The 23261-nt window shown below is 50.1% G+C and overlaps 1 protein-coding gene across 1 annotated transcript in view; it reads left to right on the top strand.

The window, feature by feature from the left end:
- LOC142590394 (uncharacterized) overlaps positions 1–15242 on the top strand; it is a 115665-nt gene extending 100423 nt beyond the window's left edge. Inside the window, exons 3-4 of the mRNA XM_075702478.1 lie at positions 13053–13284; positions 13510–15242. Coding sequence (XP_075558593.1) covers positions 13053–13284; positions 13510–13896 — 619 coding nt within the window. The 3' untranslated portion in view covers positions 13897–15242. The remainder of the gene's footprint in view (positions 1–13052; positions 13285–13509) is intronic.
- The last annotated feature ends 8019 nt before the right edge of the window (positions 15243–23261 follow it).

Here is a 23261-nt window from a genome sequence, read left to right as displayed (position 1 = left end):
GCGGGGGGCTAAACGTAAAAGCGTCCTGTTCGCTATCCCTATACGCTGGGGGAATGGAAGAGGGCAATGAAGAGACGCGATGAATTCGTGTACGCGCGAATAGGCTGTACTACGTGGACGGCCCCGCGTAGCCCAGTCGCCCTCGGGTGGACATCAAAGAGATACACGAAAATAGTTTACACGGATGTACCATTCGTTAAAACCTATACTTTCGTTAATATCGCGGTGACACGTTTATTGGAAGAGGAAATCAAGGTCAAAGTTCAATTTTACGAATTTTGCGCCGCAACATTCGAACCTGAACGTCCGTGTGACGTCACGGATTTCCATGTATCTTTTCGCATTCGATCCGTCACGACTCCTTAAATGTTCTCGAAACTCGCGGAATTCATTCTTTAGCTCTTTTACAAAGCAACGTGGTCCACCTTTACTGAGCCCAAGCCGTCAAATATTTATTACGTCGCGGCAAGGGCAAGGTGGTGCGGGAAATTCACGGTGGCATCGCCACCTGTGTCTCGTTTTGCGTCTTTTATGGCCTGCCGGGCATATTCTCTGCGTGACATTTTTGGTATTGTGGAAGGGTGATATACTAGCGCCACTGGAATTATGCTCCCATCTCAACGACCAACTCTGGGCGACCCAGCAGGCCTACGAAGCGGCGAAGAGGCAAGACCTCGACGTCCCATCGTGGGAGGCCTAGGCCCAGCCGACTGAACTGCTGGTGCTCATTAAAGTTCACTCTCTCTCTCTCTCTTCAGCGTTCCTAAAGCATCTAAATGACTTCACTGCCTTTGTGGTATTCCAGTATTCCAATAGCGTCTGCACAAACAGTGGAAGATCGTAACCTGCATACAACAGTGTTGGAGTAATTGTGAATCTATGCCACGATCTTTCCACTTCGACGCTTCTTATGCTCGCTGTAAGCCGTGTCACTGTTCCCGAGGTGCAATTCATGTCAAACAAGCGCGATGGCCTAATTATCTCCAACAGTGGCATAATGCCTGTAGCATGTTGTGTACAAATGCTTCTAAAACTAACTGTATAGTTATCCATTTCCCGAATGAAGAAGACAAGAAAAAATAGACATCACGCAGAGACGTAAACGTCGTGCCAATAGGATTATAACAACATTCATTATTTTTAGGCGTGGTAGTCGACTCTCACCTAAATTTTCACGGTCATATTACATCAGTCTGAAGCAAAGTTTCTTTCGGGATAACAGCCTTGCTCAAAGCCAGGGCATACTGTCAGTCTATAGACCGCCACCATGGTATAGATAGTTTTACAGAGTACCCTTAATCTATTGCATTAGACACTGTATAAATTCATACACCATTCACACCTGACCCTTGTATATAGGAATTATAAGAGCAAGCAGTTCCGATCCTCAATTTTCCTCACCAATTCTGTCACTGTCGTTTCCTGTCTTCTGTCAACTAAATATATCGCCACGTCCTAGACTACATCTATGCAGCATTGGCATATTATTTTTTTATTAGCTTTATTTCCACCTAGTTACGTGAAACATCTCTCTAGCTTATCGTTTTTTTCATCCTAGCAGAACTGTAGATGGCCTGCATTGACGTGTTGTGACCGCCATCTTGGAGCAGTGGCACGTCGAGAAGGTGCGTAAACGACAATACAGATAATACGCAGCGAACAAATCAACAACAGCGATAATCCTGCGAAAAGACGGTCACCGCCAAAAAGCAAAGCAGTCTGTACGCGTGATAATATGGTGCACTGGCGTCATCTTGGCCGCCATGTTCGAGTATACTTAAGTAGGATGGGAAGCTGTGCCCGCGACGTCAAGTGAGAGCTATAAACAGGCTTAACGTGAAAAACAATCTCTCTTTTTTTCTCTCTAATTTTTTGCCAAACATAAATACTAACTATGATACACAAACTGCACTATTTCTTTTTTCGTCGTATCATTTTGGAATTTCTTATATGCTGATATTGAACATGCTGCATCTATAGAGCTCTTTACAAGAAAACTTAAATCGTTCTTATTTCTTGTAATGTTTCCTTATATATATATGCACACGTCGACAGCAATGCACTACTTGACGATATTGTTTTGGCTCCTTGGCCTGACGCAGACAACACGTCGTTTATTACAAAGGCAGCTCTATAGCCTTTTAACAAGCCACTGGGCTCGACGCACGGCTTTAGAAATGTCGCAACGTTGTGGACTTCTACATATACGCACGCCTTTCCCCGATCATCGTCATCACACTTTATTATTCCTTGCCCTCCCCGTCCTTTTTTACCCAAGTGTAGTGTAGCAGACCAAGCAGGCTACAGATCAGGCCGATCTCTCCGTCTTTCTGTAAAGAAGCTCTCTCTCTCTCTCTCTCTCTCTCTGTGCAATCGCACTTTGATTACAGGATCGTTTCGCTTACGGTTCTTGAACCTTAATACCTCCTATTGTGTATTTCATTTGTTCCTTATGTTTCATGCAATCTTGCAAAGTGCCCCCATGTTAAATATGCAGCAATCGGCACGGCCGAAAAGTTGAGCGCTCTCGTTATACTGTATATGAGCGTGTAATTAGCTGCAGCACAGCGCGCCGAAACTTCACCGCTGCGATCACCCCGCAAGTTGTAATAATTTTTTTTTTTCGTTGTCACTGACCTGCTGCCCTTTTGTTTATAAAGGTTATTTACAGTGCAGCCCAGTAAACGAAAACATTTGTTCCGCACGGCCTTCCACACGACTTCCGCACGCGTGCGGGCGCGTGGACAACTGCGCAGGTGCACAGATTTCGGTTTACACCGGCCGTGCGGACCCAGTGTGAACGGAAATTGGGGCACCTGTGTGCGCGACATGTGCAGTTTTGCACACGTCCCGCACGCGTGCGGGCGGCGTGCGGAAGGCCGTGCAGGTGGAGCGCAAGCCGGCTCTAAATCATGCGCTCACGTGAGCCAAGGGCTACACACGCCTCGGAAAGATTTGTCTTCGACTCGTACTTCTCGTGCTCAACGAAAGGATCCTTTTTCAAGAAGGGGACTTCGCACCATCCTCTCGATGAAATGAGTATTTCAAGCATCCTGTGACGTATACCTACCTGCCTGGCAGCAGCTGCATATAAGGCTCTCTACATCACGTTTTATTTTCCCCACGCGATGCAATATAGGCAACGTCTTGGGACACTGCATGTTCACTACGCCGACATAAATACGGTACTCAAAGAAATACGCGCTCTTTCCCGCCCTCCCAGCATTTTTTTTTTTTTTTTTTTACGTATAACACGTGTATGGTGGCTATAGCTCTTTGGAGCGCGCGGTTATCAGCTACTGAACAGTATATACACGCCGGGCGGGCCCCATTGCCGCACGTGCAAAACACCAGTCTGCGTGCACCCTCGCACCGATGAGGGAGGGGATGGTGCACCGACTTTATTGCGCACGCACGTAGTGCACTTGCATATGCGCTGGCCCTGTCTTTAGAGCCGGGGACCGGCGATCTTGCGTCTATAAATCTCGGCTCTGTTCGAGGGATCGGCCGGCCGCCGTGTGATCAAGCGCCGGCTCGACCGTTATTATACGCGCTCAAGATCTACGCACTCTGGGCCGACAATTGCGTGCAACACCACGAAGGCTGTGGGAACTGCTGTCGTCCCTTATAACAGAGGCGGGGGAAAAAAGCCTACAGAGTTTCGTCTGCAGGCGGGCTTGGCAGAAGTGCTTCCTGAATTCCGCACATCTGCTTTTGGCTTGTTAATAGTGGTCATTATAGTTAGAATAACATGGTTGTATCTTTAACTCGCCGAGTATAACGGATGATAACAGATGACCGGTATTCTCTAGAGGTCAGCGTCGAAATGGGTGGCATCCTGCTGATCCTTCGGCTGACCACGACACTTTAAGCGTAAAATCAAAACTCGGTTGCGCGGATGCACATTTATTTCAGTTCGCCGTCGTCGCTCCGTGGATCTAATAAATTGAAACCGAAGCGCTGAGGTCGGTGATGAGTACCGCTACAGATGACCGCTCGTTCAATTTGTTTACGCGTCCAGGAGTTCCACTCGCCGGGCATCGCGTGGGACTGTTTCGTGGCGCGCGTAGTACTGCAGTATAGCGCCGTTTTGAGCGTGCGCTTGGTTGAGCTGCTGCACCGAACTTGAGAGCCGGAGCTCGGAGATAAACGCGCGTTAACCGGCTCGTAAGGAACCAACCCCCACTGAGCTACGTCCTCACCTCTCGAAGTGTGCGTAGGTCGGAAGGCTTTATGGGCGTTGCGGACGACGGTTTCGCTTCTTTCCGGCTCGCAGTAAACAGGCAGCCGCCGATGGTTTTCAATGACCCCTTCGATCGTCTGCTTCTGCTGCTGCGGGCGATCACGTATGGTACACTTCTGGAACGATGGGCGGTCCGGTTTGGCCGGCCGAGTTATGACGCGCACCCGTTTTAGCTATCCAGCCAGAATTGTTTGTTTTCGTTTACACGTGGTGACGGGTGCTCGTTAAGTTTTCTTAGCAAACCAGTAGTTTTGACGACGAATCATTCCCCCTCTTGCTCAACACCGACACTGCTTCGGGTTCGCAGCAGACTTGCACACCCACCTAGAAGCAGACGACGAGACAAGGCGGCAACGCGTACTAATTACCGCCGCCCGCGGAATATGGGGCGGAGGCAATTAATTGCTGCGCCCTCGGCTGCCTGCTTTTCTACTTTTTGTTTTCTTTTCTTCGCATTCAGCATAACGTGGCGATGCAATCAAGCGGCACATCTATTGCCTATGCGAGGCGAATCGATTGGTCATGTCATGTGACTTATATATCGTGCCTTGTTCGCGATATGCAGCTATAGAGAACGTGCTAAGGTAATCGCCACGCCAAATGTCGAATCGGCTTCGTAGGCTGTTACAACCGATCATAAGCACTGGTTCAGGGATTCTTTCCTCGCCGTCTCATGCATGCTAATGCACCGCATTCATGGTTGTAACGTTTACGTGACTTCAACTATACAAGATGCAAGACTGTAACAGATTCATATTGCTGTACTTGGAAATGACAGGCGATCAGTCATTCATAGCATCTGATAAATACTGCCGGCCAATCTAAGGAAGAAAAAGAAAGTTTGTCAGAAAAAGCGACAGCCCCTAAACGAGTCGAAATCACTACTACACCTTGCCCCACCTCACCACCTAACTATTACGCGCCGAGGTTTAACGCGGTACAGCGCAACATATAGTTAAGCACGTATAGGGAAAAACGAGGAGTGTAGTTTCTTCGTCATAGTGGAAAGGGTACCGCCAGCCACCTCGTTTTCGTTTTACACTAAAAGAGGTTTCTTCACAAGAAAAGAAAGAAACATCATTCGCAGATGTATGCCAGTCGCACCTTTCGTCAGCCCTGTAGAGGTACGTTCTTGCCGCCGCCCGAAATTTACCCAATACCTTGCAGTTTATCACACTGTTGTACCCTCCGCGATATCCGACGCCATGCTTCTGCATATTACGCTGGTTCTGCCGTCGCCGGCGTCAGGCTTAGCCTACCGGGGCTCCGACGCCTCCCCCTCCCCTCCCCCCCCCCCCCCCCCCCCCCCCCAGGCTAAGTTCTGGATGCTCAGTTCTTTTTGTTTAGATTGTCTTCTTTCGTGTACATATACTATTTATTTTTTTTACCTGATTCTGTGATTTGCCTTGTGGCCATGAAATATGCTAAAGCTGTGTTATTTTACTTGCAGTCAACCTTGTGTTTTTTTTTTTCTCACGTCATCTTTATTTTAATTTCCAGGTACTACTTTATCGACCTGCTATGTACTTTTTCACTTGTATTTGTTGTCATAATTGCCTTTGTACGGGAGGTCCCGATAACGTCATTGACTATGAGATTCTGTATACTAGGTACCTGTAACATTACTGAACCTTTAATAATATAAATTCCGATACCAACCACGCCACCGCACGAGAATCGCTGGCGGAACTACACTTAACAGCTTCGCTACGTAAAATATATGTTGTTATGAATGGCACCATTCCACTTCTTGGTGTGCATATATAAGAAGAGGACAATAGTGGTGAGACAAATCATAGCCATCCATTATAGTTAGTTAACAAATTATTAATCGAGAGTTTAGGGATATACAGTGCCAAAGTGTGCGATAAAATACATTGGCGTTCCAGCCATTCTCGTGCTTCCAAAAATAACGCTTTGTTCAAAAAAGTGGGTGAAACATCATCTCACCGGAGTTTGAAGGCGCATATCTTGAAAGCAGCGTAATCCCCAGGATTTGTTCCTGATGGATGTGCCTACCAAATTTACGCGGCTACAATTCGTAAATTTCAATACGCAAGGTAACTAATTAACAAGTGAATTGGTGAATTGTTGTTAGTTAGTGAATTAAGCATTTCGATTTCTCGTGTAGGTAACTTCCGCCTCTTCGAGTTACGCAGCTCGATGACTGTGTAGTTGTACTATCTGCTATAGGCAACTTTTAAGTATTCTGTACGTTCCAAAAAAAGAAAGAAAGAAAGAAAGAAAAAGAAAGAAAGAGCATGCGGTATGCCAGCGATGTGCCTAATTAACACGCGAAAATAAATCTGTATATAGATCTTTCAAAATGGCCGTCATTGACTACCGTACCCCCTAACCCGCCCCCCCCCCCTTCAGTCCACGCTCTTCCCAAAAAAATTTCTCACTATACGGCCCTGTGACAGAGCATATAATGGGTCAGCGCACCGATATATTGGTAATACATTATATCAAATAAATTAGTATCAGATATATTTGCTAAAATAAATATTAAATAGTCTAAAAAGCATTGAAATTTTCTGAACACGACAAAATTTTATTTAAATGAGTTGTATAGCGTTTTACGTGCCAAACCACGATCTCATTATGAAGCACGCCGTGGTGTTGGATGAATATTGACCAAGTGGGCTTGTTTAACGCGCACCCAGTGAACGGTCCACGAGCTCTTTATTGCGATAGAAATTATATGGACACTGGAGGCGCATTTCTGCCGTCGGCGTCGCCGTGACGTTCCGTATAAACTCTAAGGGCGATGAGATCGTTGCTGCGCACCGTATGCTGCATGTGCGCATTAAAGGCGTGCGGGGGTGAGCCGGCGATCGAGACACAATCTCGCGCACGCAAGGGATGAAAGCGGCGAAGAAAGCGCGCCGTCTTCTGTCGAGGGCAAGGCTCCGGGGAAAGGTAGGGAGGGGGGGGGCGTTCTGCTCGGGTCAGCTGTATCTCAAAAGCCGTCCGCGACGTGTGCGCAGTCCGCTGCGAGCTACGTTTTCGCGGCTTAGTTCGCGTTGGACTGATGCGAGCGGCAGCACGAAGGTCAATTCGCTCGCTGCTGCTGCCGGTGCGGTTACTCACTCCAGCGTTTTGACAGCGAGTTTCCGCGGTCATCGAGTGAGACTTACGTGTTCATGTTTGCTTGTGAGCGCTTGACACCGTGCTTGTTGATTTAGTTAGTACGCCAATGTTTACGACTTTATACGGCCAATAAAGCTACTATCCTTGCTTCGTATAGCTGTTCACGAATTTGCTATCGCAATCGATGCTTCACTCTTCCGGACTTTTTTTCCCTCAATCCGCACTCATAGGGATGTGGCCGCCACAGGGATCGAGCCCTCGATCTTGAGATTAGCAAACGCACCGCCATAGCCACTGAGTTACCGAGGCCCGTATAATTTACACGACAGAATAGGATCTTCAAGGCGAACTTGAAAACGCCGCGCATGTTTCTGCGATGACGTTGCACCGCGAGCGTTATTTCAGCTGCAGCGTCCACGGAATGACGGAACCTGAGGTATACTATGCGCGCGCTCAGAGAACTGCAGCGTGGGAGCCGGAGCCAGTGCGTATATACGTGTCACGAGGTCGTGTACCGAAATAAAGCCGGGCCGTCCGCTAGCGTTCGTGCTGCCAGAATACTTCGCCAGCCGCGCAGGCGATACACGGCGCACGCCTGCCGCGTGCGCAACGCTCGAAACCTGGAGGCCCGCCAGTCGCTCAACTGCAGCGCGTTCGATGGACGACTGCGATAAGACATCGCGACATGCAAAGAAAACGTCCGTGTGCCGGGCATTGGGGACACCTTAAAGGTCCCCAGGGAGTCGAAATTAATCCGAAGTCTGCCATTTTGCACGGCGTGCCTCATAATCAGACCGCGGTTTCGACAGGTTAAACACCAGAGTTCAGTTCTGCGGGACCTGCGCGCATGCGCGGTATAGACCCCGCTACACTTTCCTATGGGCGCCCTCGGGACACTGCGCTGATCGGCGCCCGGTGAGATTATGAGATACAGGAGTGTTGTACCGGTCGTAGACAAATGAAACGCGTGAACAAGGACGTACAAATTGTATGCAGCACCTGTTACAAGTGGTGCAACTCCAGAGCACGAGCCCAGCACCGCCATATACTCGGGTCGCCAAAGATGGCGTACACGTATAGCCATAGGCCCCGCACTAAGCGCACAAAGTGAAATCGTGCCGCTCTTGCATCGAATCGGCGAACGCGGCAATGAAAGATCGCGTTCTATATATAGTTAGCCTGAATTCGTATAGTTGACCAAGACAGGTGCGGCGAAAACACGGTACGAGGACAGCAGCTGATCATGTTCTGTTGGCAGGCGCCATACCCTCAATCTCTCTTTTTTTTTTTTTTTTTTGTTTGCGGAGGGAACTGTACACCGTGCACAAACTGAAACGTTCCATTTTGGTTACGCGCATTACATTCGATCACTACAGAACGACTGTGTAAAGAAACGACATTCTCAATATCCTTCGTAGTTTCGCGCTTCTCTCGTGTGAACGGCCTTCTTGTCCTTTTCTTTTTTTTCAGTAGTCATATATTTTACACGTTGCAAATTAATTTATCTATTCCCACGAGAAGCGAGCAGTATGAATCGATAAAGAGTGATGAGACGGGTTGAAACAACACTGTTGCTCATTTTGCTTTCTCATCTGGACAGATGCCACCAGTTATTAGCGACGAGTTAAAGGGACACTAACGAGAATGTCCCACGCTGCGTTATAGCAAGTTACGCCTACGGAATGTGGGAAAACTTATTCTTACCATGAAAGGGATACGCTTGGTGGATACGCCGTAGAAAACGGGGAAAGAAACAAAACAAAAGACGCGTGGCTCACGCCCCCGCTGAATTTCCCGCGCAATCGCTTCTCGTGACGTCACAGATTTCGACAGGCTTTCCTTCGGTTGTGTCCTACGATATATGGGTAAGCAATGACTGCCCCATTATCATTTTAAATAAACCAATGACTAAAACTTAGCGAGATTTGAGAATTTAGGCTGCACCAGAGCAGCCACCCAAATACGAGTCCACACTTTCCAACCTTGTGGCGTCACGCTGGCTTACCGATGCTCAAGTTTCGGCACAAAGCTACAAGAATCAAAAATAAATAAAAGGAATAGCAAAGCAGCGCGAAAGACATGAACGAATGGGAAGACTTGAGACACGTAGAGGCGCTGACTATAACCACGTCACTTTACTTGTTTAAACGTGCGTTTTACTATTCATAATGTCCAACCGACTATCCCAAGTGTGGCCTTCCCTTCCCCTTCTAAAAGTAAACATCTTGCAGAAAAGGAATGAAGGGTAATATAAAGAAAGAGAAAAGGTTTTGAAAGAACACTTTACCACTCTAAAGTAATTTTGTGTTTCTCTTTTCTCTACCTTGAACCACGCTTCACTTGAGCAGCAGTACGCATGGCAGCGTAAACTCCGAGCCGATCATGCTGTGCGTAAACACGTTGGGCGCCGTTGCACTATAGCCATTATAGAACGTGAGCGGAAACTGGTGGCTTCTCTCGAAAATCTGGAGCTACCGTGCGCATTCCGCCACAAATTTCCAGATACAAATAAATGTGCGGACTTTGCAACGGTAGTCGCATCGCCGCTTCCTCATTCGAACAGGCCGGACGACGCGCCGCGCAAAAGAGTGTTCCTCTTCGCAAACGCACAGCGTCACACATTTCTAGGCCACTGCGCAGAAAGCCGCGAAGCCTTCCTCGGAGCTCGCAGAGGAAGGGAGGCCTTCGCAAGGCAGCGCGCCCCCGTACCTTCAGTGTAAGCTGTGAGCCGAAGAGGCAAGCCACAGGTCTGCGGCTTGTCGATCGTCACGGTCGGTGCTGTCGGCATCGCCGAAGCCGCTGGCTACGCGGGCGAGCAAATACACACGCACGTGCCCCACCGAGAGGCCCTCGGTGGCAAGGTATACCGCATCGACGCGCATTTAGCCAGCCCGAGGCATAACGAGCACCGAGAAACGTGTTACGACGTTCGTATTTGGCGACAGCAAATAGAATTGTCCAACGTGAGGTGCCGATGAACTACTCCTCTTTGAAGTATTTAATCGTGGCGTAGAACTAAAATCGCAGCGATATATGTTTTTTTTATTATTACTATTCAACCGCAGTCACGAAACATGGCCGGAGACTATGAAAGGCACCAACGCGCACGATATATACGCGGAATGCGAATTTCGTTATTACGCGAAGAATATCCCAACGTTATACCCCTACGCTGTATTGCGTGAGTCGGCGCCACGCATCCTATAGGCTTGTAAATTAAATTAAACTTTAGGGTTTTTAGGCGGAAAAACCACGATCTGATTATAAGCAACGCCGTGGGACTCTGGACTGTATGCACCTTGGTTTCTCTAATGTTAAAAAAAGAAGTACGTATGTACGCAAGCGTTTCTTGCGTTTCGTCCCCATCGCCATGCGACCACCGCGGCCGGACTCGATCCCCTGACCACGAACTCAGAAGCTGACGCCATATGCACTGAGCTATACCGTGGCGGGTCCTTGCAAATCGTATTGCATCATTTATGCCTCGGCAGTCTGCGGTTGGTTTTCCTTTCCCTCGGGGACCCGCTCTTTAACAGACCCCAGCGGTTATCTGCACTATACGCATTAATGGTCTGCGCAGCTCCGTTTCTTCCTCCTCATTGCAGCTATATATCACGCATATTTGGTCTATATACACCCATACTCCTCTCTTGCCCCTGCCTTTCCTGTCCTTGCTCTCTCTCTCTCTCTCTCTCTCTCTCTCTCTTAACATGACGGCCCTCATTCTATACGTTACAGTGCTCGTTCTGTTGCTTCAGCTTCCTTTCGAGTTGCCTTGTTATCCGCCACGTTTTGGCCCTGTAGGCGTGGTGGTATAGCATACAAGCAGAACGCACTGACCACGTATGCCTTAATGATGGCGACTAAATCCGCGCTGATACGGTATACAGAGAGGCGTGCGAGCGATACGCCGTCACACGTGGGGGGCGCGCCTGCGCGATCGGGGCGGGCGCCTCCGAGATGGATTCGCGCACTTCCGTCAGAAAGCCCGCGTCTATAGCGTCGCTATATAGAGAGAGCACCACGGCCGCCTCCCCACTGCACGCGCGTGAGTTTTCTTGAGCGCACCCCTTAGCGATGTGTTCGCCTCACCTCCTGCGCGTGCATAAACACGCTGTTATCCTCAGTCCAACGGTCTCGGAGGCGCCGATATCTCGATCGAGGCCCGAGTTCCGTGGAGCATGCCTGCGCCCTTGAGAACTATGTACGTTGAGGAGCGGCGCGATTAATAGAGATAGCGCCACAACGCCGGATGCTATGGTGAAGAATAGTTATATATGGTTTTATTTCTGGGACATGGTATCGGCCTTCTCGTCTGGACGTTTGTGGTTGGACGGGAAGGGTCGGAGGAATGTTCTACTGTATATATATATAGCAAACTACTCTGCAGTGTGGGAAGGGGAAGACGAAAACGGAAAGAAACACGAACCAGGCGGGTGACGATGATAACCGAAGCGAGAGGCGAAACACATAGCGGGCAAGTCTGCTCACAGACCGTAGCAGCCCAGATCCGTACTTCATAAAAAAGCCGAGTACGCATAAGGCCTGGATGGCCTGAAATCTAGATAGATATTCAGTCACGCCAAGGACCCACCCTGTGTGACATTCTCTGGCAAGGGCTGTATCTCGAAGCGGGCAAGAGCACCTACGGATCAGCCTCTGTCGATCTTCATGCACGCGCACCGAGGGCTGCCACATATAGCACATGCATGGCACAGCTTATTGTGCGGAGGCTCTCAGTGCGCCGAACTCAGGGTAAATCCTCCATGGTGAGTAGTGCCATATTCTACAGCAAACAATTATTGTGGCAATTATATGGCTGCCGGAATACCGTGGACTGTGACACTATATTTCCAGGATAATCCCATAAAACAGCGAGTTTGAAGAGCACCGAATATGCAATAGTCGTGTGTTCGCTCAGTAGCGAACCAGTAGTTCTTTACAGCAAAAATAGTTTCCTTTTTTTTTTTTTGTCGTGGGATATTATGTAACCAGTTTCCTTCGGTGCGATAAGGAGATGAGCTCACCTTATACCTTAGCCTTAGCCTTGTGCCGTGTGTATACTTTGTGCCGCGATCAGCAAACGCAGCGTAAAGCGAAGCTCAGAGAAGGTTGGACTTATTTGTTATATAAAGGAAAAGATGTAGTTAGCTTACCAGCAGCAAGAAAGGCGGCGAGACAGTGTAAATATATATATATATATATATATATATATATATATATATATATATGGCCTCTTTTCATTCTTTCCTGGTTTTGCGCTCCCATACATCATCGTGTCTGCATGCACACTAACTGGCCGAGCAATGCGCTTTGATCGTGTGTACTTTCTCTGTGACGCTGGTGTAATGCTCCCTCGTTTTCCGCTGAGACTAAACGCACCGAATATCACGTAATTAAGCAGCTCCTGCCACGAGCCCAAACTGTACACCGAGAAGACTGCCTGATTTATTGCTTGATAGATTAGTCGCTCTGCTAAGTTGACAGACCGATTGATTGGCGTGCTGGCCACCAGACTGGACCGGATGAGTCGGTGACTCACACGAGCATTGTTGGCGAGACAAAATTGATTGATTGATTGATTGATTGATTGATTGATTGATTGATTGATTGATTGATTGATTGATTGATTGATTGATTGATTGATTGATTGATTGATTGGCGCGTTGGCGTAGGACCAAACCGGTCTGTGAACAGTTGTGATTCTTTCCCTCAGCTCTCAGATGCCGGAGAGCGTCCGCGGCCAGCTGACGATGGAGAAGACGCCCAGCTACCTGGTGCGGGAGCGGGTGCCCGCCAGGGTGCGCGCCATGTCCCCGTCGGTGAAGCTGGTGCTGGTGCTGCGGGATCCGGTGACGCGAGCCGTCTCCGACTACACGCAGGCCGCGGCGAAGGGACGCGCCAGACGCTCCTTCCTGCACTCGGTCACCGACAACCGCACCGGAACGGTACGGGTACTGCAACACGACACATTCGTTGCGGCTTTTTTTTCTTCTTCGTCTCATTAATTCGTGCCAACCGCACTGCCGCGACGAAAAATGTGACATGTAGTGCAAATACGCCGCAAGTTCGGCGCTCGTCGTTTTCGAACGACGTATAGCTCGGCACGCACGTGTCGCGATTGCGACCGGACAGCTTTAAACGCAGCGTAACGCACGACGCGTGCCGCGCAGGTCGACCGCAGCAAGCCGCTGGTGCGCGTCGGCCTCTACGACGAGCACGTGTCCCGCTGGCTGGAGCACTTTCCCCTCTCCAGCTTCCACTTCGTCAGCGGCGAGAGGCTGGTGGCGCAGCCGGAGAGGGAGCTGGCCTCGCTGCAGCGCTTCCTGGGCCTGAGGCCGCCCTGGGTCGGGGCCCGGCAGCTGGTCTTCAACCGCACCAAGGGCTTCCCCTGCCTGCTCCGGGAGCCCGGCGCGACGCCCCACTGCCTGGACCCGTCCAAGGGCCGCCCCCACCCCAAGGTCGACCCCTCCCTGGAGAGGAGGCTGCGCGAGTTCTACGCACCTCACAACCGGCGCCTGTACCGCGTCATCGGCAGGGATCTCGGATGGCCGCCTTGAAGCGCATTTGCGCGCATATCTTCAATGTAATGTGTGTCACGCCTGCTCGTAAAGAGGCGACTCTTTTAGAGATGTTTCAAAGATGTGTAGTGCCTGGTAGTCCGTGGAACGACGACGGCGCTGGAACCGCGATTGCTAAGTGCTCACTGACTCCTTGGCTCGTTCGTGATGCCCCGAACCCAAGGTCGATGCCCCGTTTTACAGAGGCCCCCTCCAGAGTTCTGCGCACCTCACAACCGGTGCAGCTGTGCCGCATCATCGGCACGGATCGACTTCGGGTGGCCGCCTCGAAGTGCACTGCACCCGTGTCATGTGCGTTTGTAAAGGAGCAACTCTTTTCAGATCACTCAAGCTGTGTGTAGTGCCTCTTAGGAACGAAATCAACCTTGGAACTGTGATCGTTCACCACAACTACCTCCGGTGTGACCGGTTCATGACCCATGCCAAAGTCGACCCTCGACATAAGGTGGATTCGGTGAGCTCGACAGGCTCCTCCATGGGTCATGCGCAGCTCTCAACCGGTGCCTGTAGCGGGCACCGTCGGTAGGGACCTGTGATGGCCGCAGTGAAGTGCAGTACGCGGCTACAGTTTATCCCACCGTGTTTCAGTGCGTCTCAACTGCGCTTGGTGCAGAATAACCAGCCCTCCTGAAATGTTATCGTGTTCTGTATAGATGTCTGGCTCTCCGTGGAAATACGTCGGCTCCGGAATCGTCGCTTTGACAGTGGCTTCCACTGGTCATGACTTTCGCAACATGGTGAAGGGAACCATCGACGCGCCTCCTGCATCTGCACGCGCAATTCACCAGCAGCGACGTCACTGACACAGACCCCGGTCGTAGCCACCGCGAAGTGCGCCGAAACCAGTCTCCTCATCCACGTACAGACAGTCACCTCGCTGCATGCCAGAATGGTGGACGCTGGACTGCCCAAGCGTGCGCGATATTTATATTTTGGTTCAACAGCAACACTGGTGTCGCGTGTTCCGAGCATTGTGAAGAAGCTGTCGGTTTAGCGAACGAAAGGTTTACCACAGGAAATCGCGGGGAGGCTACGTGTACGGACTGTGTTGCAGTGAAGTTTAAGTACGTTACCTTTCTTTCGATAAATGTTACGGTTACGTGGGACGGCTGTGCGAACTCTTCTGTGACACGTATAGCCCTGAACAGTGCGACGGAAATGTCTGCAGTACCGGTGATGGTCTCAAAGAAGTAGCGACATATCTGCCTGAATTAATGTTGCAGCGTGTGTATGATACGTCACGTAAAGCATATTTTTGAGACGCCAGAATATCGCCTGTGCTTCTGTCAGCTTGCATGTGACAATAAAGTACCTTGAACGCAGCATTTCATTTGAGAGATTCTCGTGGTCTATCTTTCCCTTTTCGTCCCCACTCTAAGAATCCATGCCGCGTAGCGCCAGAATTATGCAGCACGATGGGGAGTCTACCAAAGCAGTGGCTTCAGGGGCCAAATTTTTGAGTTAAGGTGTGCATACGTTGTAAAAACTTCACCGACGGTTACGATACTCCCGATTGACTGCCGCGGACAATCTCTCTCATGCGGCGCACGTTCTAAACAGAGCGAAGTGTGGCGCGTCTGAGTTGGCCCAAGCGTTTGTGACCAGTTGGGTCCTCTACGCTTCACCATACCTTCGCCTGCGTCGTCACCACGAACACCAGCTGGATATTATTCTCCGCTCCGTGTACAAGCGCGCGCTGGACCTGCCCATCGCTACTTCCAATCGCCGCTTTGCGGCCCTGGGGGTGCACAACTCTTTCGCGGAGCTGCGGGAAGCCCATCGCGTCAATCAACTCACTCGTCTGTCGCAGACGCCTTGAGGGCGCCGCCTGCTACACAGACTTGGCCTCAGCTCAATCTCTAACCCGGTCCCTCCCTCCCCGATACCCGAACTCTGGCGCCAGAAGCTATGGGTGAAGCCACTCCCCCGCAACATGAACCCCGAACAACACCCCTGTCGCAGGAAAGCGCGTGCCGCAGCCCTCCAGGCGCGCCACTCCGAACGCCCCGGCGTATTCTACGTAGACGTCTCGGGCCCTTCCCGCTCAGGTCACTTCACGGCCGCTGTGATCACCGAGGGTCACCACGTCGATGGCCTCTCGTTCAGAGCCGACACTGTAACTCATGCAGAGGAGGTTGCCATCGCTCTGGCCGCCTCCCACCCCACCACTCGCACTATCTTGACAGATTCGCGCTCAGCCTATTCTCGATACATCCAGGGTTCCATCACCCCGCTGGCGGCTAGTCTCCTTCGGGCCGCCTCCTGGCGTTTCAACCCTCACTCCATCAGCATAATCTGGACCCCAGGCCACACAGGTCTTCCCGGAAACGAGGCGGCGAATGCCGCTTCCCGCGCTTCTTTCCTCCGGGCCGCTGCCCCTTCATGTCCTGTGTCGGATCATGGCAACTCGAGCCTCACACGCTACAGCGATATTCTGGATTATTATCGCACTTCGCGCCGACTCTACCCTAACCCTGCACGCGGTTTGGCGAAAGCGGACGAACGACTACTACGCCGCCTTCAGACCAATACTTTCCTTAGTCCGGCGGTCGCCCGGCACTTCATGCCGGAAATCTCAGGCACGTGCCCGACTTGTCAGGTCCTCGCCGATACCTTTCACGTTGTGGCTTCGTGCCCCGCCACTCCACTTTCCTTTTCATCCCCTTTCCCCATCCCTACTAGAGAGGCTTGGGAGGAGTAGCTGCTCGGCTGCTCTACCTTGGAAGCTCAACGTTCCTTGGTGGCGCGCGCCCGGGCAGCGGCCATCTCCAATGGCGTCCCGGAATAGGGGCTGCCACTCAGGCGCACAGCAAGCAACTCTCTCATTAACTTCCTGAATAAAATGTTTCTACCACCACCACCACTCGCCAATCGGGAGATTGCGAGAGGCAGAGTGTGGGTGGCGCGTGGATGCGATTCACAGTAGCCGCCGGAGACAGACCTGCGCTCATGCAGCACTTTGTCACCACACAGACGGCGCGTGCTACTCTGGCGCCATATCGTCGCCATCGTCGCCGAACAGCCCGTCTTGCGCGGCACTACGCTTTTATTCTCACGATTTCGTTCCACCAACGACTGGAGCGGCCCTTCGTCGCGGGGAAGTCGTGCCGCCAGTGTCAGTGGCGACAACACCCAGGGGAACGTCACATCGAGCCTTACTCGTAGCCGCTCGCCATTGCCCCTTGCTGGAGTAGTGATCCCTGTTAAAGCCCTTGATTTAATACCTGTCAGAGGCGCTGGTACCTCGGGCTGACCTCAGCAGCAGACGCCGCGGACGCCGTAGCCCTCCCCACCTACCCCGGCCCCTCGGAAGCGCGGATGGGATCGCCCACGCGGCTGCGGATGCCGTGGCCGCCGGCAACCCGGCGCATGCGCAGGCCGTCGCCCCTCTGCTCCTTCTCCGCTTTCCGCCTCATGGTTCCGTTGCACCCTCCTCCTGCGCCTTCCTTCTCTTCTCTTCAATATGATCTTTCTTTCAACTACCGCTGCACCCCGCGTTCGCTTTCATTCTTCGCGGCGCTCGCTCGCTCGGTTACGCCGACGCCACCGACGCTCGCCGCAAGAAGGGGCTATTAAGAGCTGCACTCGAAACACAGTGCACCTGCGGAGTGACAGAATAATGAGCCCTTGTGTAAGTTTCTTGTGCTATTTCTGCGTACGCTGATCGGTTGTTGTTTACAATAAACTAGTCTAGAAAGTCATTAAAAATGTGTGTGTGTGTGCGATTCTGAGAATGGTGGGGGCAGGGGGAATAGCCTAATGATAAAGTCTAATCCTATGGTCATCCTTCGCCAGAACATGGATATCTCAGGTATGTGTTGAACAACGTGCAGAGGACGTGCCCTCGCACGATCGTTTGGTTGCACTTTGCGTCCACCGCGGGCATCCCCTGCATGTGACCGAGGACTAGATGGTGATAAGCTGCGTGGGCTGCAAGGGCGCGTGAGGGCCTTGCGCAGTGCTTGCCATAGAAAAAAAATGACAATTAATACTCCGTTCGCAGCAGACGGCTGTGTGACAGATGCAACGGGTAGAACGCACACAAAGCAAGTGTCATGTGGAACCATCCGAAGTTTACGAAGTAAATTGCTTTAGAAAAATACGCAAAGCACAATGTACAGTGATCGGTGATTGAAATTCGATACTCGGACCACATGGTGGCCGCGGCATTTTTGCGCCACCCGTGGTCGCTGAGTGATCGCTGAGAGGCCAAATGCAGTTACAATGCATCGCAGACTCTCACTTTCATACGATATAAAAATCTACCAGCTCGGTGGCGCGAAAAACAGTGCCGCCAGCCACGCGCTCCCGGTATACGCGTTTCAATTGCCGAGCGCTGTGCATAAGAGCTGTCGACATGATGGAATCGACTTGTCATTTGATCATAGAGAAAAACGTAATTGTGTCACAACGGAAGCTAAAAAGACAAAGCGTCACGGGAGGACACCTATTCACGTGTGGACCGAAAAGGTCCAGCTATACAATATCAGTGGGACGTCCTCGATAGAATATTCAGAGCTGTGTATGTCCAGCAGATGGTCCTATTCGTCTCCGAAACGGTGTACGGACATTGGGACTTCAATTGGATCACCCACAGACGAAGTGCTTCCACTGGGAGGAAAGCGGGGAAACACACTCCAGTCTCGGTTTTGATGAAGGGCAGGTGCAATAAACTGCGTCTCCTTCGTAATGCAGTCAGTGACTTGCAAATAAAAGGGGTAAATAAACAAACACGAAACTCGAGTCAGACCGAATTATTGTCTCGGGGCTATTCGCCATTTCTTCGAGCAAAAAATATTCTTCACTATCCCAGAAAAAAGGAAAAGGCAAACTTCACATATCTCGAATTTCGCGCGCAAATCGCGTCGTCGACGATTTTTTATGGCATTTTCTTTGGCGCCTTTTCCATGCTGGAGAAAATGGAACACCTTGGTACTTTTCTCAAGCTTTTGCAGTTTTTTTTTCCCTCAAGCTTCGTGCAGATTATCGAAAATTACGGCACCCGCGTTTCGTGCTTCGTGTCCTTGCCGGCTCCATTGCAGGCATAGTACAGACGTGTTACTGAAGTTCGAACTAGTTATCTATTTCTAAATAAATTTCGTTTCTATCTGTCAATTTCTATATATTGAGATAGATAGATAGATAGATAGATAGATAGATAGATAGATAGATAGATAGATAGATAGATAGATAGATAGATAGATAGATAGATAGATACTTTTTAATAAATCCCGGAGAGGTTTGAAAGGCCTGGCATGCTATTCCGGACGGGTAAGATGAAAAAAAATGAAATAGCGTGCATCCTTCCTAGCCCCGATACACTACATACACAAAACGCAACTCTCGACTGAAGCGTCTCATTGAGACCAGTGTCTCTGAGGAAACAAAAAATTTGGAGCACGCTTCAGCTTCGCCTTTAGGAGTGGAACGCGATAGCATTCAAAGATCCCCAACTGCTTCTCACGCTTCCCGGCAACTGAAGCGTATGTAACCGTAGTGTTTACCGGGAAACGCCGGCCGCGAACGCTATGCACGGAGGCGGGCTTTCTCGTAGAAACGCGGCCTCTTGTGTGGCCCGCGATGCGACGGAGGCGAGCGCCAGCTCGAGGTATTGCAAGGAACCCGGCGCGCCGCTCTGTGGACCCCGAGAAACCCGCGCGCCGACGCACGCAAATGGCGGACGCCGCGGCTGGTCTGTGAATGGTAGAAACGCTGGAAAATGGGTTTCTTTGAGTTTTCTCATAACAGAATGAGGTTTTCTCGTATAGTCAAGTTGCAATCCGAGAGCTATCATGTCTGCAGCTTGTGTGTAATCATAGTTTACGATTTTCCTGCGTATTATAACTTAGGAAATTAAATTAGTCCAGTAAATTCCTTACATCACATGCAGGGCCTGGTTATGGGAGGTTCGAAAATCTTTTTGCTGAAACGACGTACGACGCCAGACGCCCATGCCGGATTTTCTGCGACAATGGCTCCTTGACGCTGTCGCGTTGAAAGTGTTTTCGTTGCGCGTGTTAGCGCTGTCCATGGGCGTAGAAGACGGGCCTTTGCTCAAGGTACGTCAGTCTTTTTTGAACGTTGAGTTCGGCCAATACAAGACCGTTATTTGTAGCAGAGTAAACAGCCTGCAAGCGCAGTTTAAATGGGCTGTCTTCCCTAACTTTGCATGCCGGACACAGCGGCGACCTTATCCGTATGTTCAGTCTTAAATTGAAAATGTTAGGCGTTTGCGACGTTTAGACAAATTCGGTGTATTCAATATCCCTTCGTAAAGCTGCGTATGCACATGAGTGCAACGACATATAGACTGTGTAGGGCATTGCATTTCCTCGCACATAGCCATAGTGCAGTGCGACAGTGTTTGCGTGCAGCGCAGGAATATTGTGCGACGGCATACAAAGAAAACCAGCGACATTTTTTTAGCGCATATCTTGTCTGCGAGTGGAGGATAGCAAATACCGCATCTACCGCTTTTGCTCGCTTTGCGGCTCAGTCCACGAGAATGTGCTGGAGGAGCATTAAAGGGCTTCTTGGCAGGCCCCGCAAGAAATTTTGGTTGTGCACAATGAAAGGGTGATCCAAGGTGGTTCCACTGCAAGTATTTTTTAATAAAGGTTAAGTAGTAGCCGGGTCACAAGCAAATGGATTTGCTTGAGGAAGCGAGCTACCCTCCCCAGAGTTACTTGCGTTCTCCAGTACACGTCGGTGACGCCCCCCCCCCCCCCCCCACACACACACACGCACCTTCCGGAGTTGGGCAAGAAATCCCTCTGAATCCTCCATCGCCTTCTCCAGCCTTCCGAGGTCCCACCTCGGGAACTCTTTGGTCGACATGCCGAAACTACCGCCTCCTTTTGTGTGACTCCCTCGTTTTCTTGCAGCACAGCGCTTTGAGGTGTTGTTCGTGAGGGTTATTTGTGCAGTGCCGGCTCAAGCAGTGTCCCAGTGAAATGTCCGCAACGCACTGCCCGCTTCTGACTGCCTTACAGTAAGAACAATACAGTGTTTTCTCTCTCTGAGCTACCCGAGAAACGATACAGAGCTGCCAAGCTACGTACGAACAGACCGGGCAGACATTTATAAGGAGTTCGCTCAGGGTAACCACTGCAATTTCTTCGTAAGGGCATCCACGCTTTTATTATTGAGATAGCAATTACATACGGACACTCTAGGTGAGTCTTCCCGGTCGCCGTTGCCGTGATGTTCTATATAACGGCGAAGTGAGATATAAGATAATATATAAGAACACGTACGCTGTGGGTGCACGAAAAATCTGGTGAGTGTGAGCCAAAAAGGATGGTGGCTTGATGTCACGCAATCGTGAAAGTCACGTGATCAAGCGCACGATAGGCAGGGGGGTGCTGGTGATTTAGCGGGCGTCTCCTCTTTCAGCCTGACCGTGGCTGTCTGTACATGTACGCAGCCCCGCGTGCACCATCTTCGAGGTAATCTGCAAAAGCTGGTCGAGCCGTGGTGGCTTGAAACTCATCGGCCACAATTCATAAATTGTGATATGTGCCACAAAGTACACTTAAAAACTTCATTAGTCGATTATGCATTTCGATTTTTTGTCAGTAATGTTCACTGCTTTAAGTAACTCAACTCATTGACTACAATTACACTGTCTGCCATAAGCGATTTTTCAATATTCTAGTTAAACCTCGATATAACGAAATTCTCAATACAACGAAGCATTTACGTTCTCATAACCTCTTGTCGATGACACCATTTATTTATTACCTCAATAAAACGAAGTTGTTTGTATGCCATTTCAAAATAACGAAATTTAACTGCCGCCGCAAGGGAATGCTGAGACAATAAATGGAAACTTCCGCGCACGCAGATGGTCAAATGATTGAATTACAAGCAGCTTCTTACAAACGCACCTCTCAAATCAGACGCCGCGCGACCACAGCGACCGCCGAAGTGGAGCCGCATCACGTTCTGTATAAAGTCCAAGTGCGATAAGTCCGCGAACTGTGCTTTAGGTGCGAGCGAAAGTGCGCGAGGGTGAGAGGATAGTGGGTTCACGAGTGCCACCTTCCCGCGTGAGCAGAGGGAAAGAGGGCGAGGGGAGCTAGCTCGCGTTAACGCGATCAAGCCGGCACGAGGAGTCGGGGGGCGGGGCAAGCTGCTGCGCGTCCTCGCCGTGGCTGCGCATGGCTGTAAGCGCGGCTGAGCGCATACACAGCCGTGCACCCTCCTTTAAAGAAGGTGATGTTCCGCGCATGCAAAGAGCGGGCGCGCCGAGACGGCGTGGCACCATGCAAGCTGTCTTACCGCGCGTTTAGTAATGGAGGTTGCGCAATCTCGAGTTTCGGTGACCCGTTGAAGCCAGAGGCAGACAAACCATTCGCTCCCCACTGCCGGAGCTTTTCCTGACAGCATCGTCCCGGTGCTGGATATGCTATCAGCCGCGGGGGCGGAGTGTACGTAAAAGCGTGGCTGGCTTCGCTTAATTCGTACCGCCGGCAAGATATCGTCGACGTAAGTGGCATGAAACCGTATGATTCGCCGTAGAATCCCAAACTTATCAATATGAATTGTTTTCTCATTCGAGTTTGTCTTTTTCGATTGCCCGATAATTTGGAAAATTTTGAGGCCCCTCTACGTGCAAGAAAAATAGGTCGGCGACTGTGCGTATTTGCATGAAGGGGCGAATTTCCATAGAACGAAATTGCGGTATAACGAAGCAAATTGCCGATTTTACTTTGTTATATCGAGGTTTAACTATATATCATCTAAAACGCAACCCATTAGACCTATTCCTATTTTTCTTGCTAACAAATCGGGAGCATGTTACATTTCTTTGTTTAGGAGTGTTAATGACATTTCTACATTAGTCTTCTACTTTGGATACATTTGGTGGGCATGCGTTTCATTCAGGGGTGTGTTTGAATCTGGAGAATACTTTCAAATGAATAAGCAATGTGCTTTGGAGTCGTTTGTGCACCTTGTTCAATTCGATCTGTTGTATAATTCTATCTATTTTGTCAGACCTGTCAGGGTTGAATTATACAACCTGTGGGCCTAAGGCTGCGTCAAATCATGCATTTTTTAATTCATGTTTGCACTTCCAGTATGGGACATACTAAGTTTCGGTTGCAGAAATGTGTCTCTGCATGTTTGGTGGCAAATAGGTTCAAATCTGTGATGCTTGTCATGTAATCACTGTCATATTTTGCAACAAAAACAGAAGCATGACACTCGTAGCATTGCATCGAAATACATGCCACATACCCATCTTTCACATGATACCCTCTATACTTCAGTCGCAAATGCAAACTATGAAAGTCTCCAACGTTCATATTGTTGCCTGTTATGTATGAAACAAAGTAGTA

Source organism: Dermacentor variabilis, chromosome 8, assembly GCF_050947875.1.
Source record: "Dermacentor variabilis isolate Ectoservices chromosome 8, ASM5094787v1, whole genome shotgun sequence".
Classification (NCBI taxonomy): Eukaryota; Metazoa; Arthropoda; class Arachnida; order Ixodida; family Ixodidae; genus Dermacentor; species Dermacentor variabilis.
This window is presented reverse-complemented; position numbering and strand designations above follow the sequence as displayed.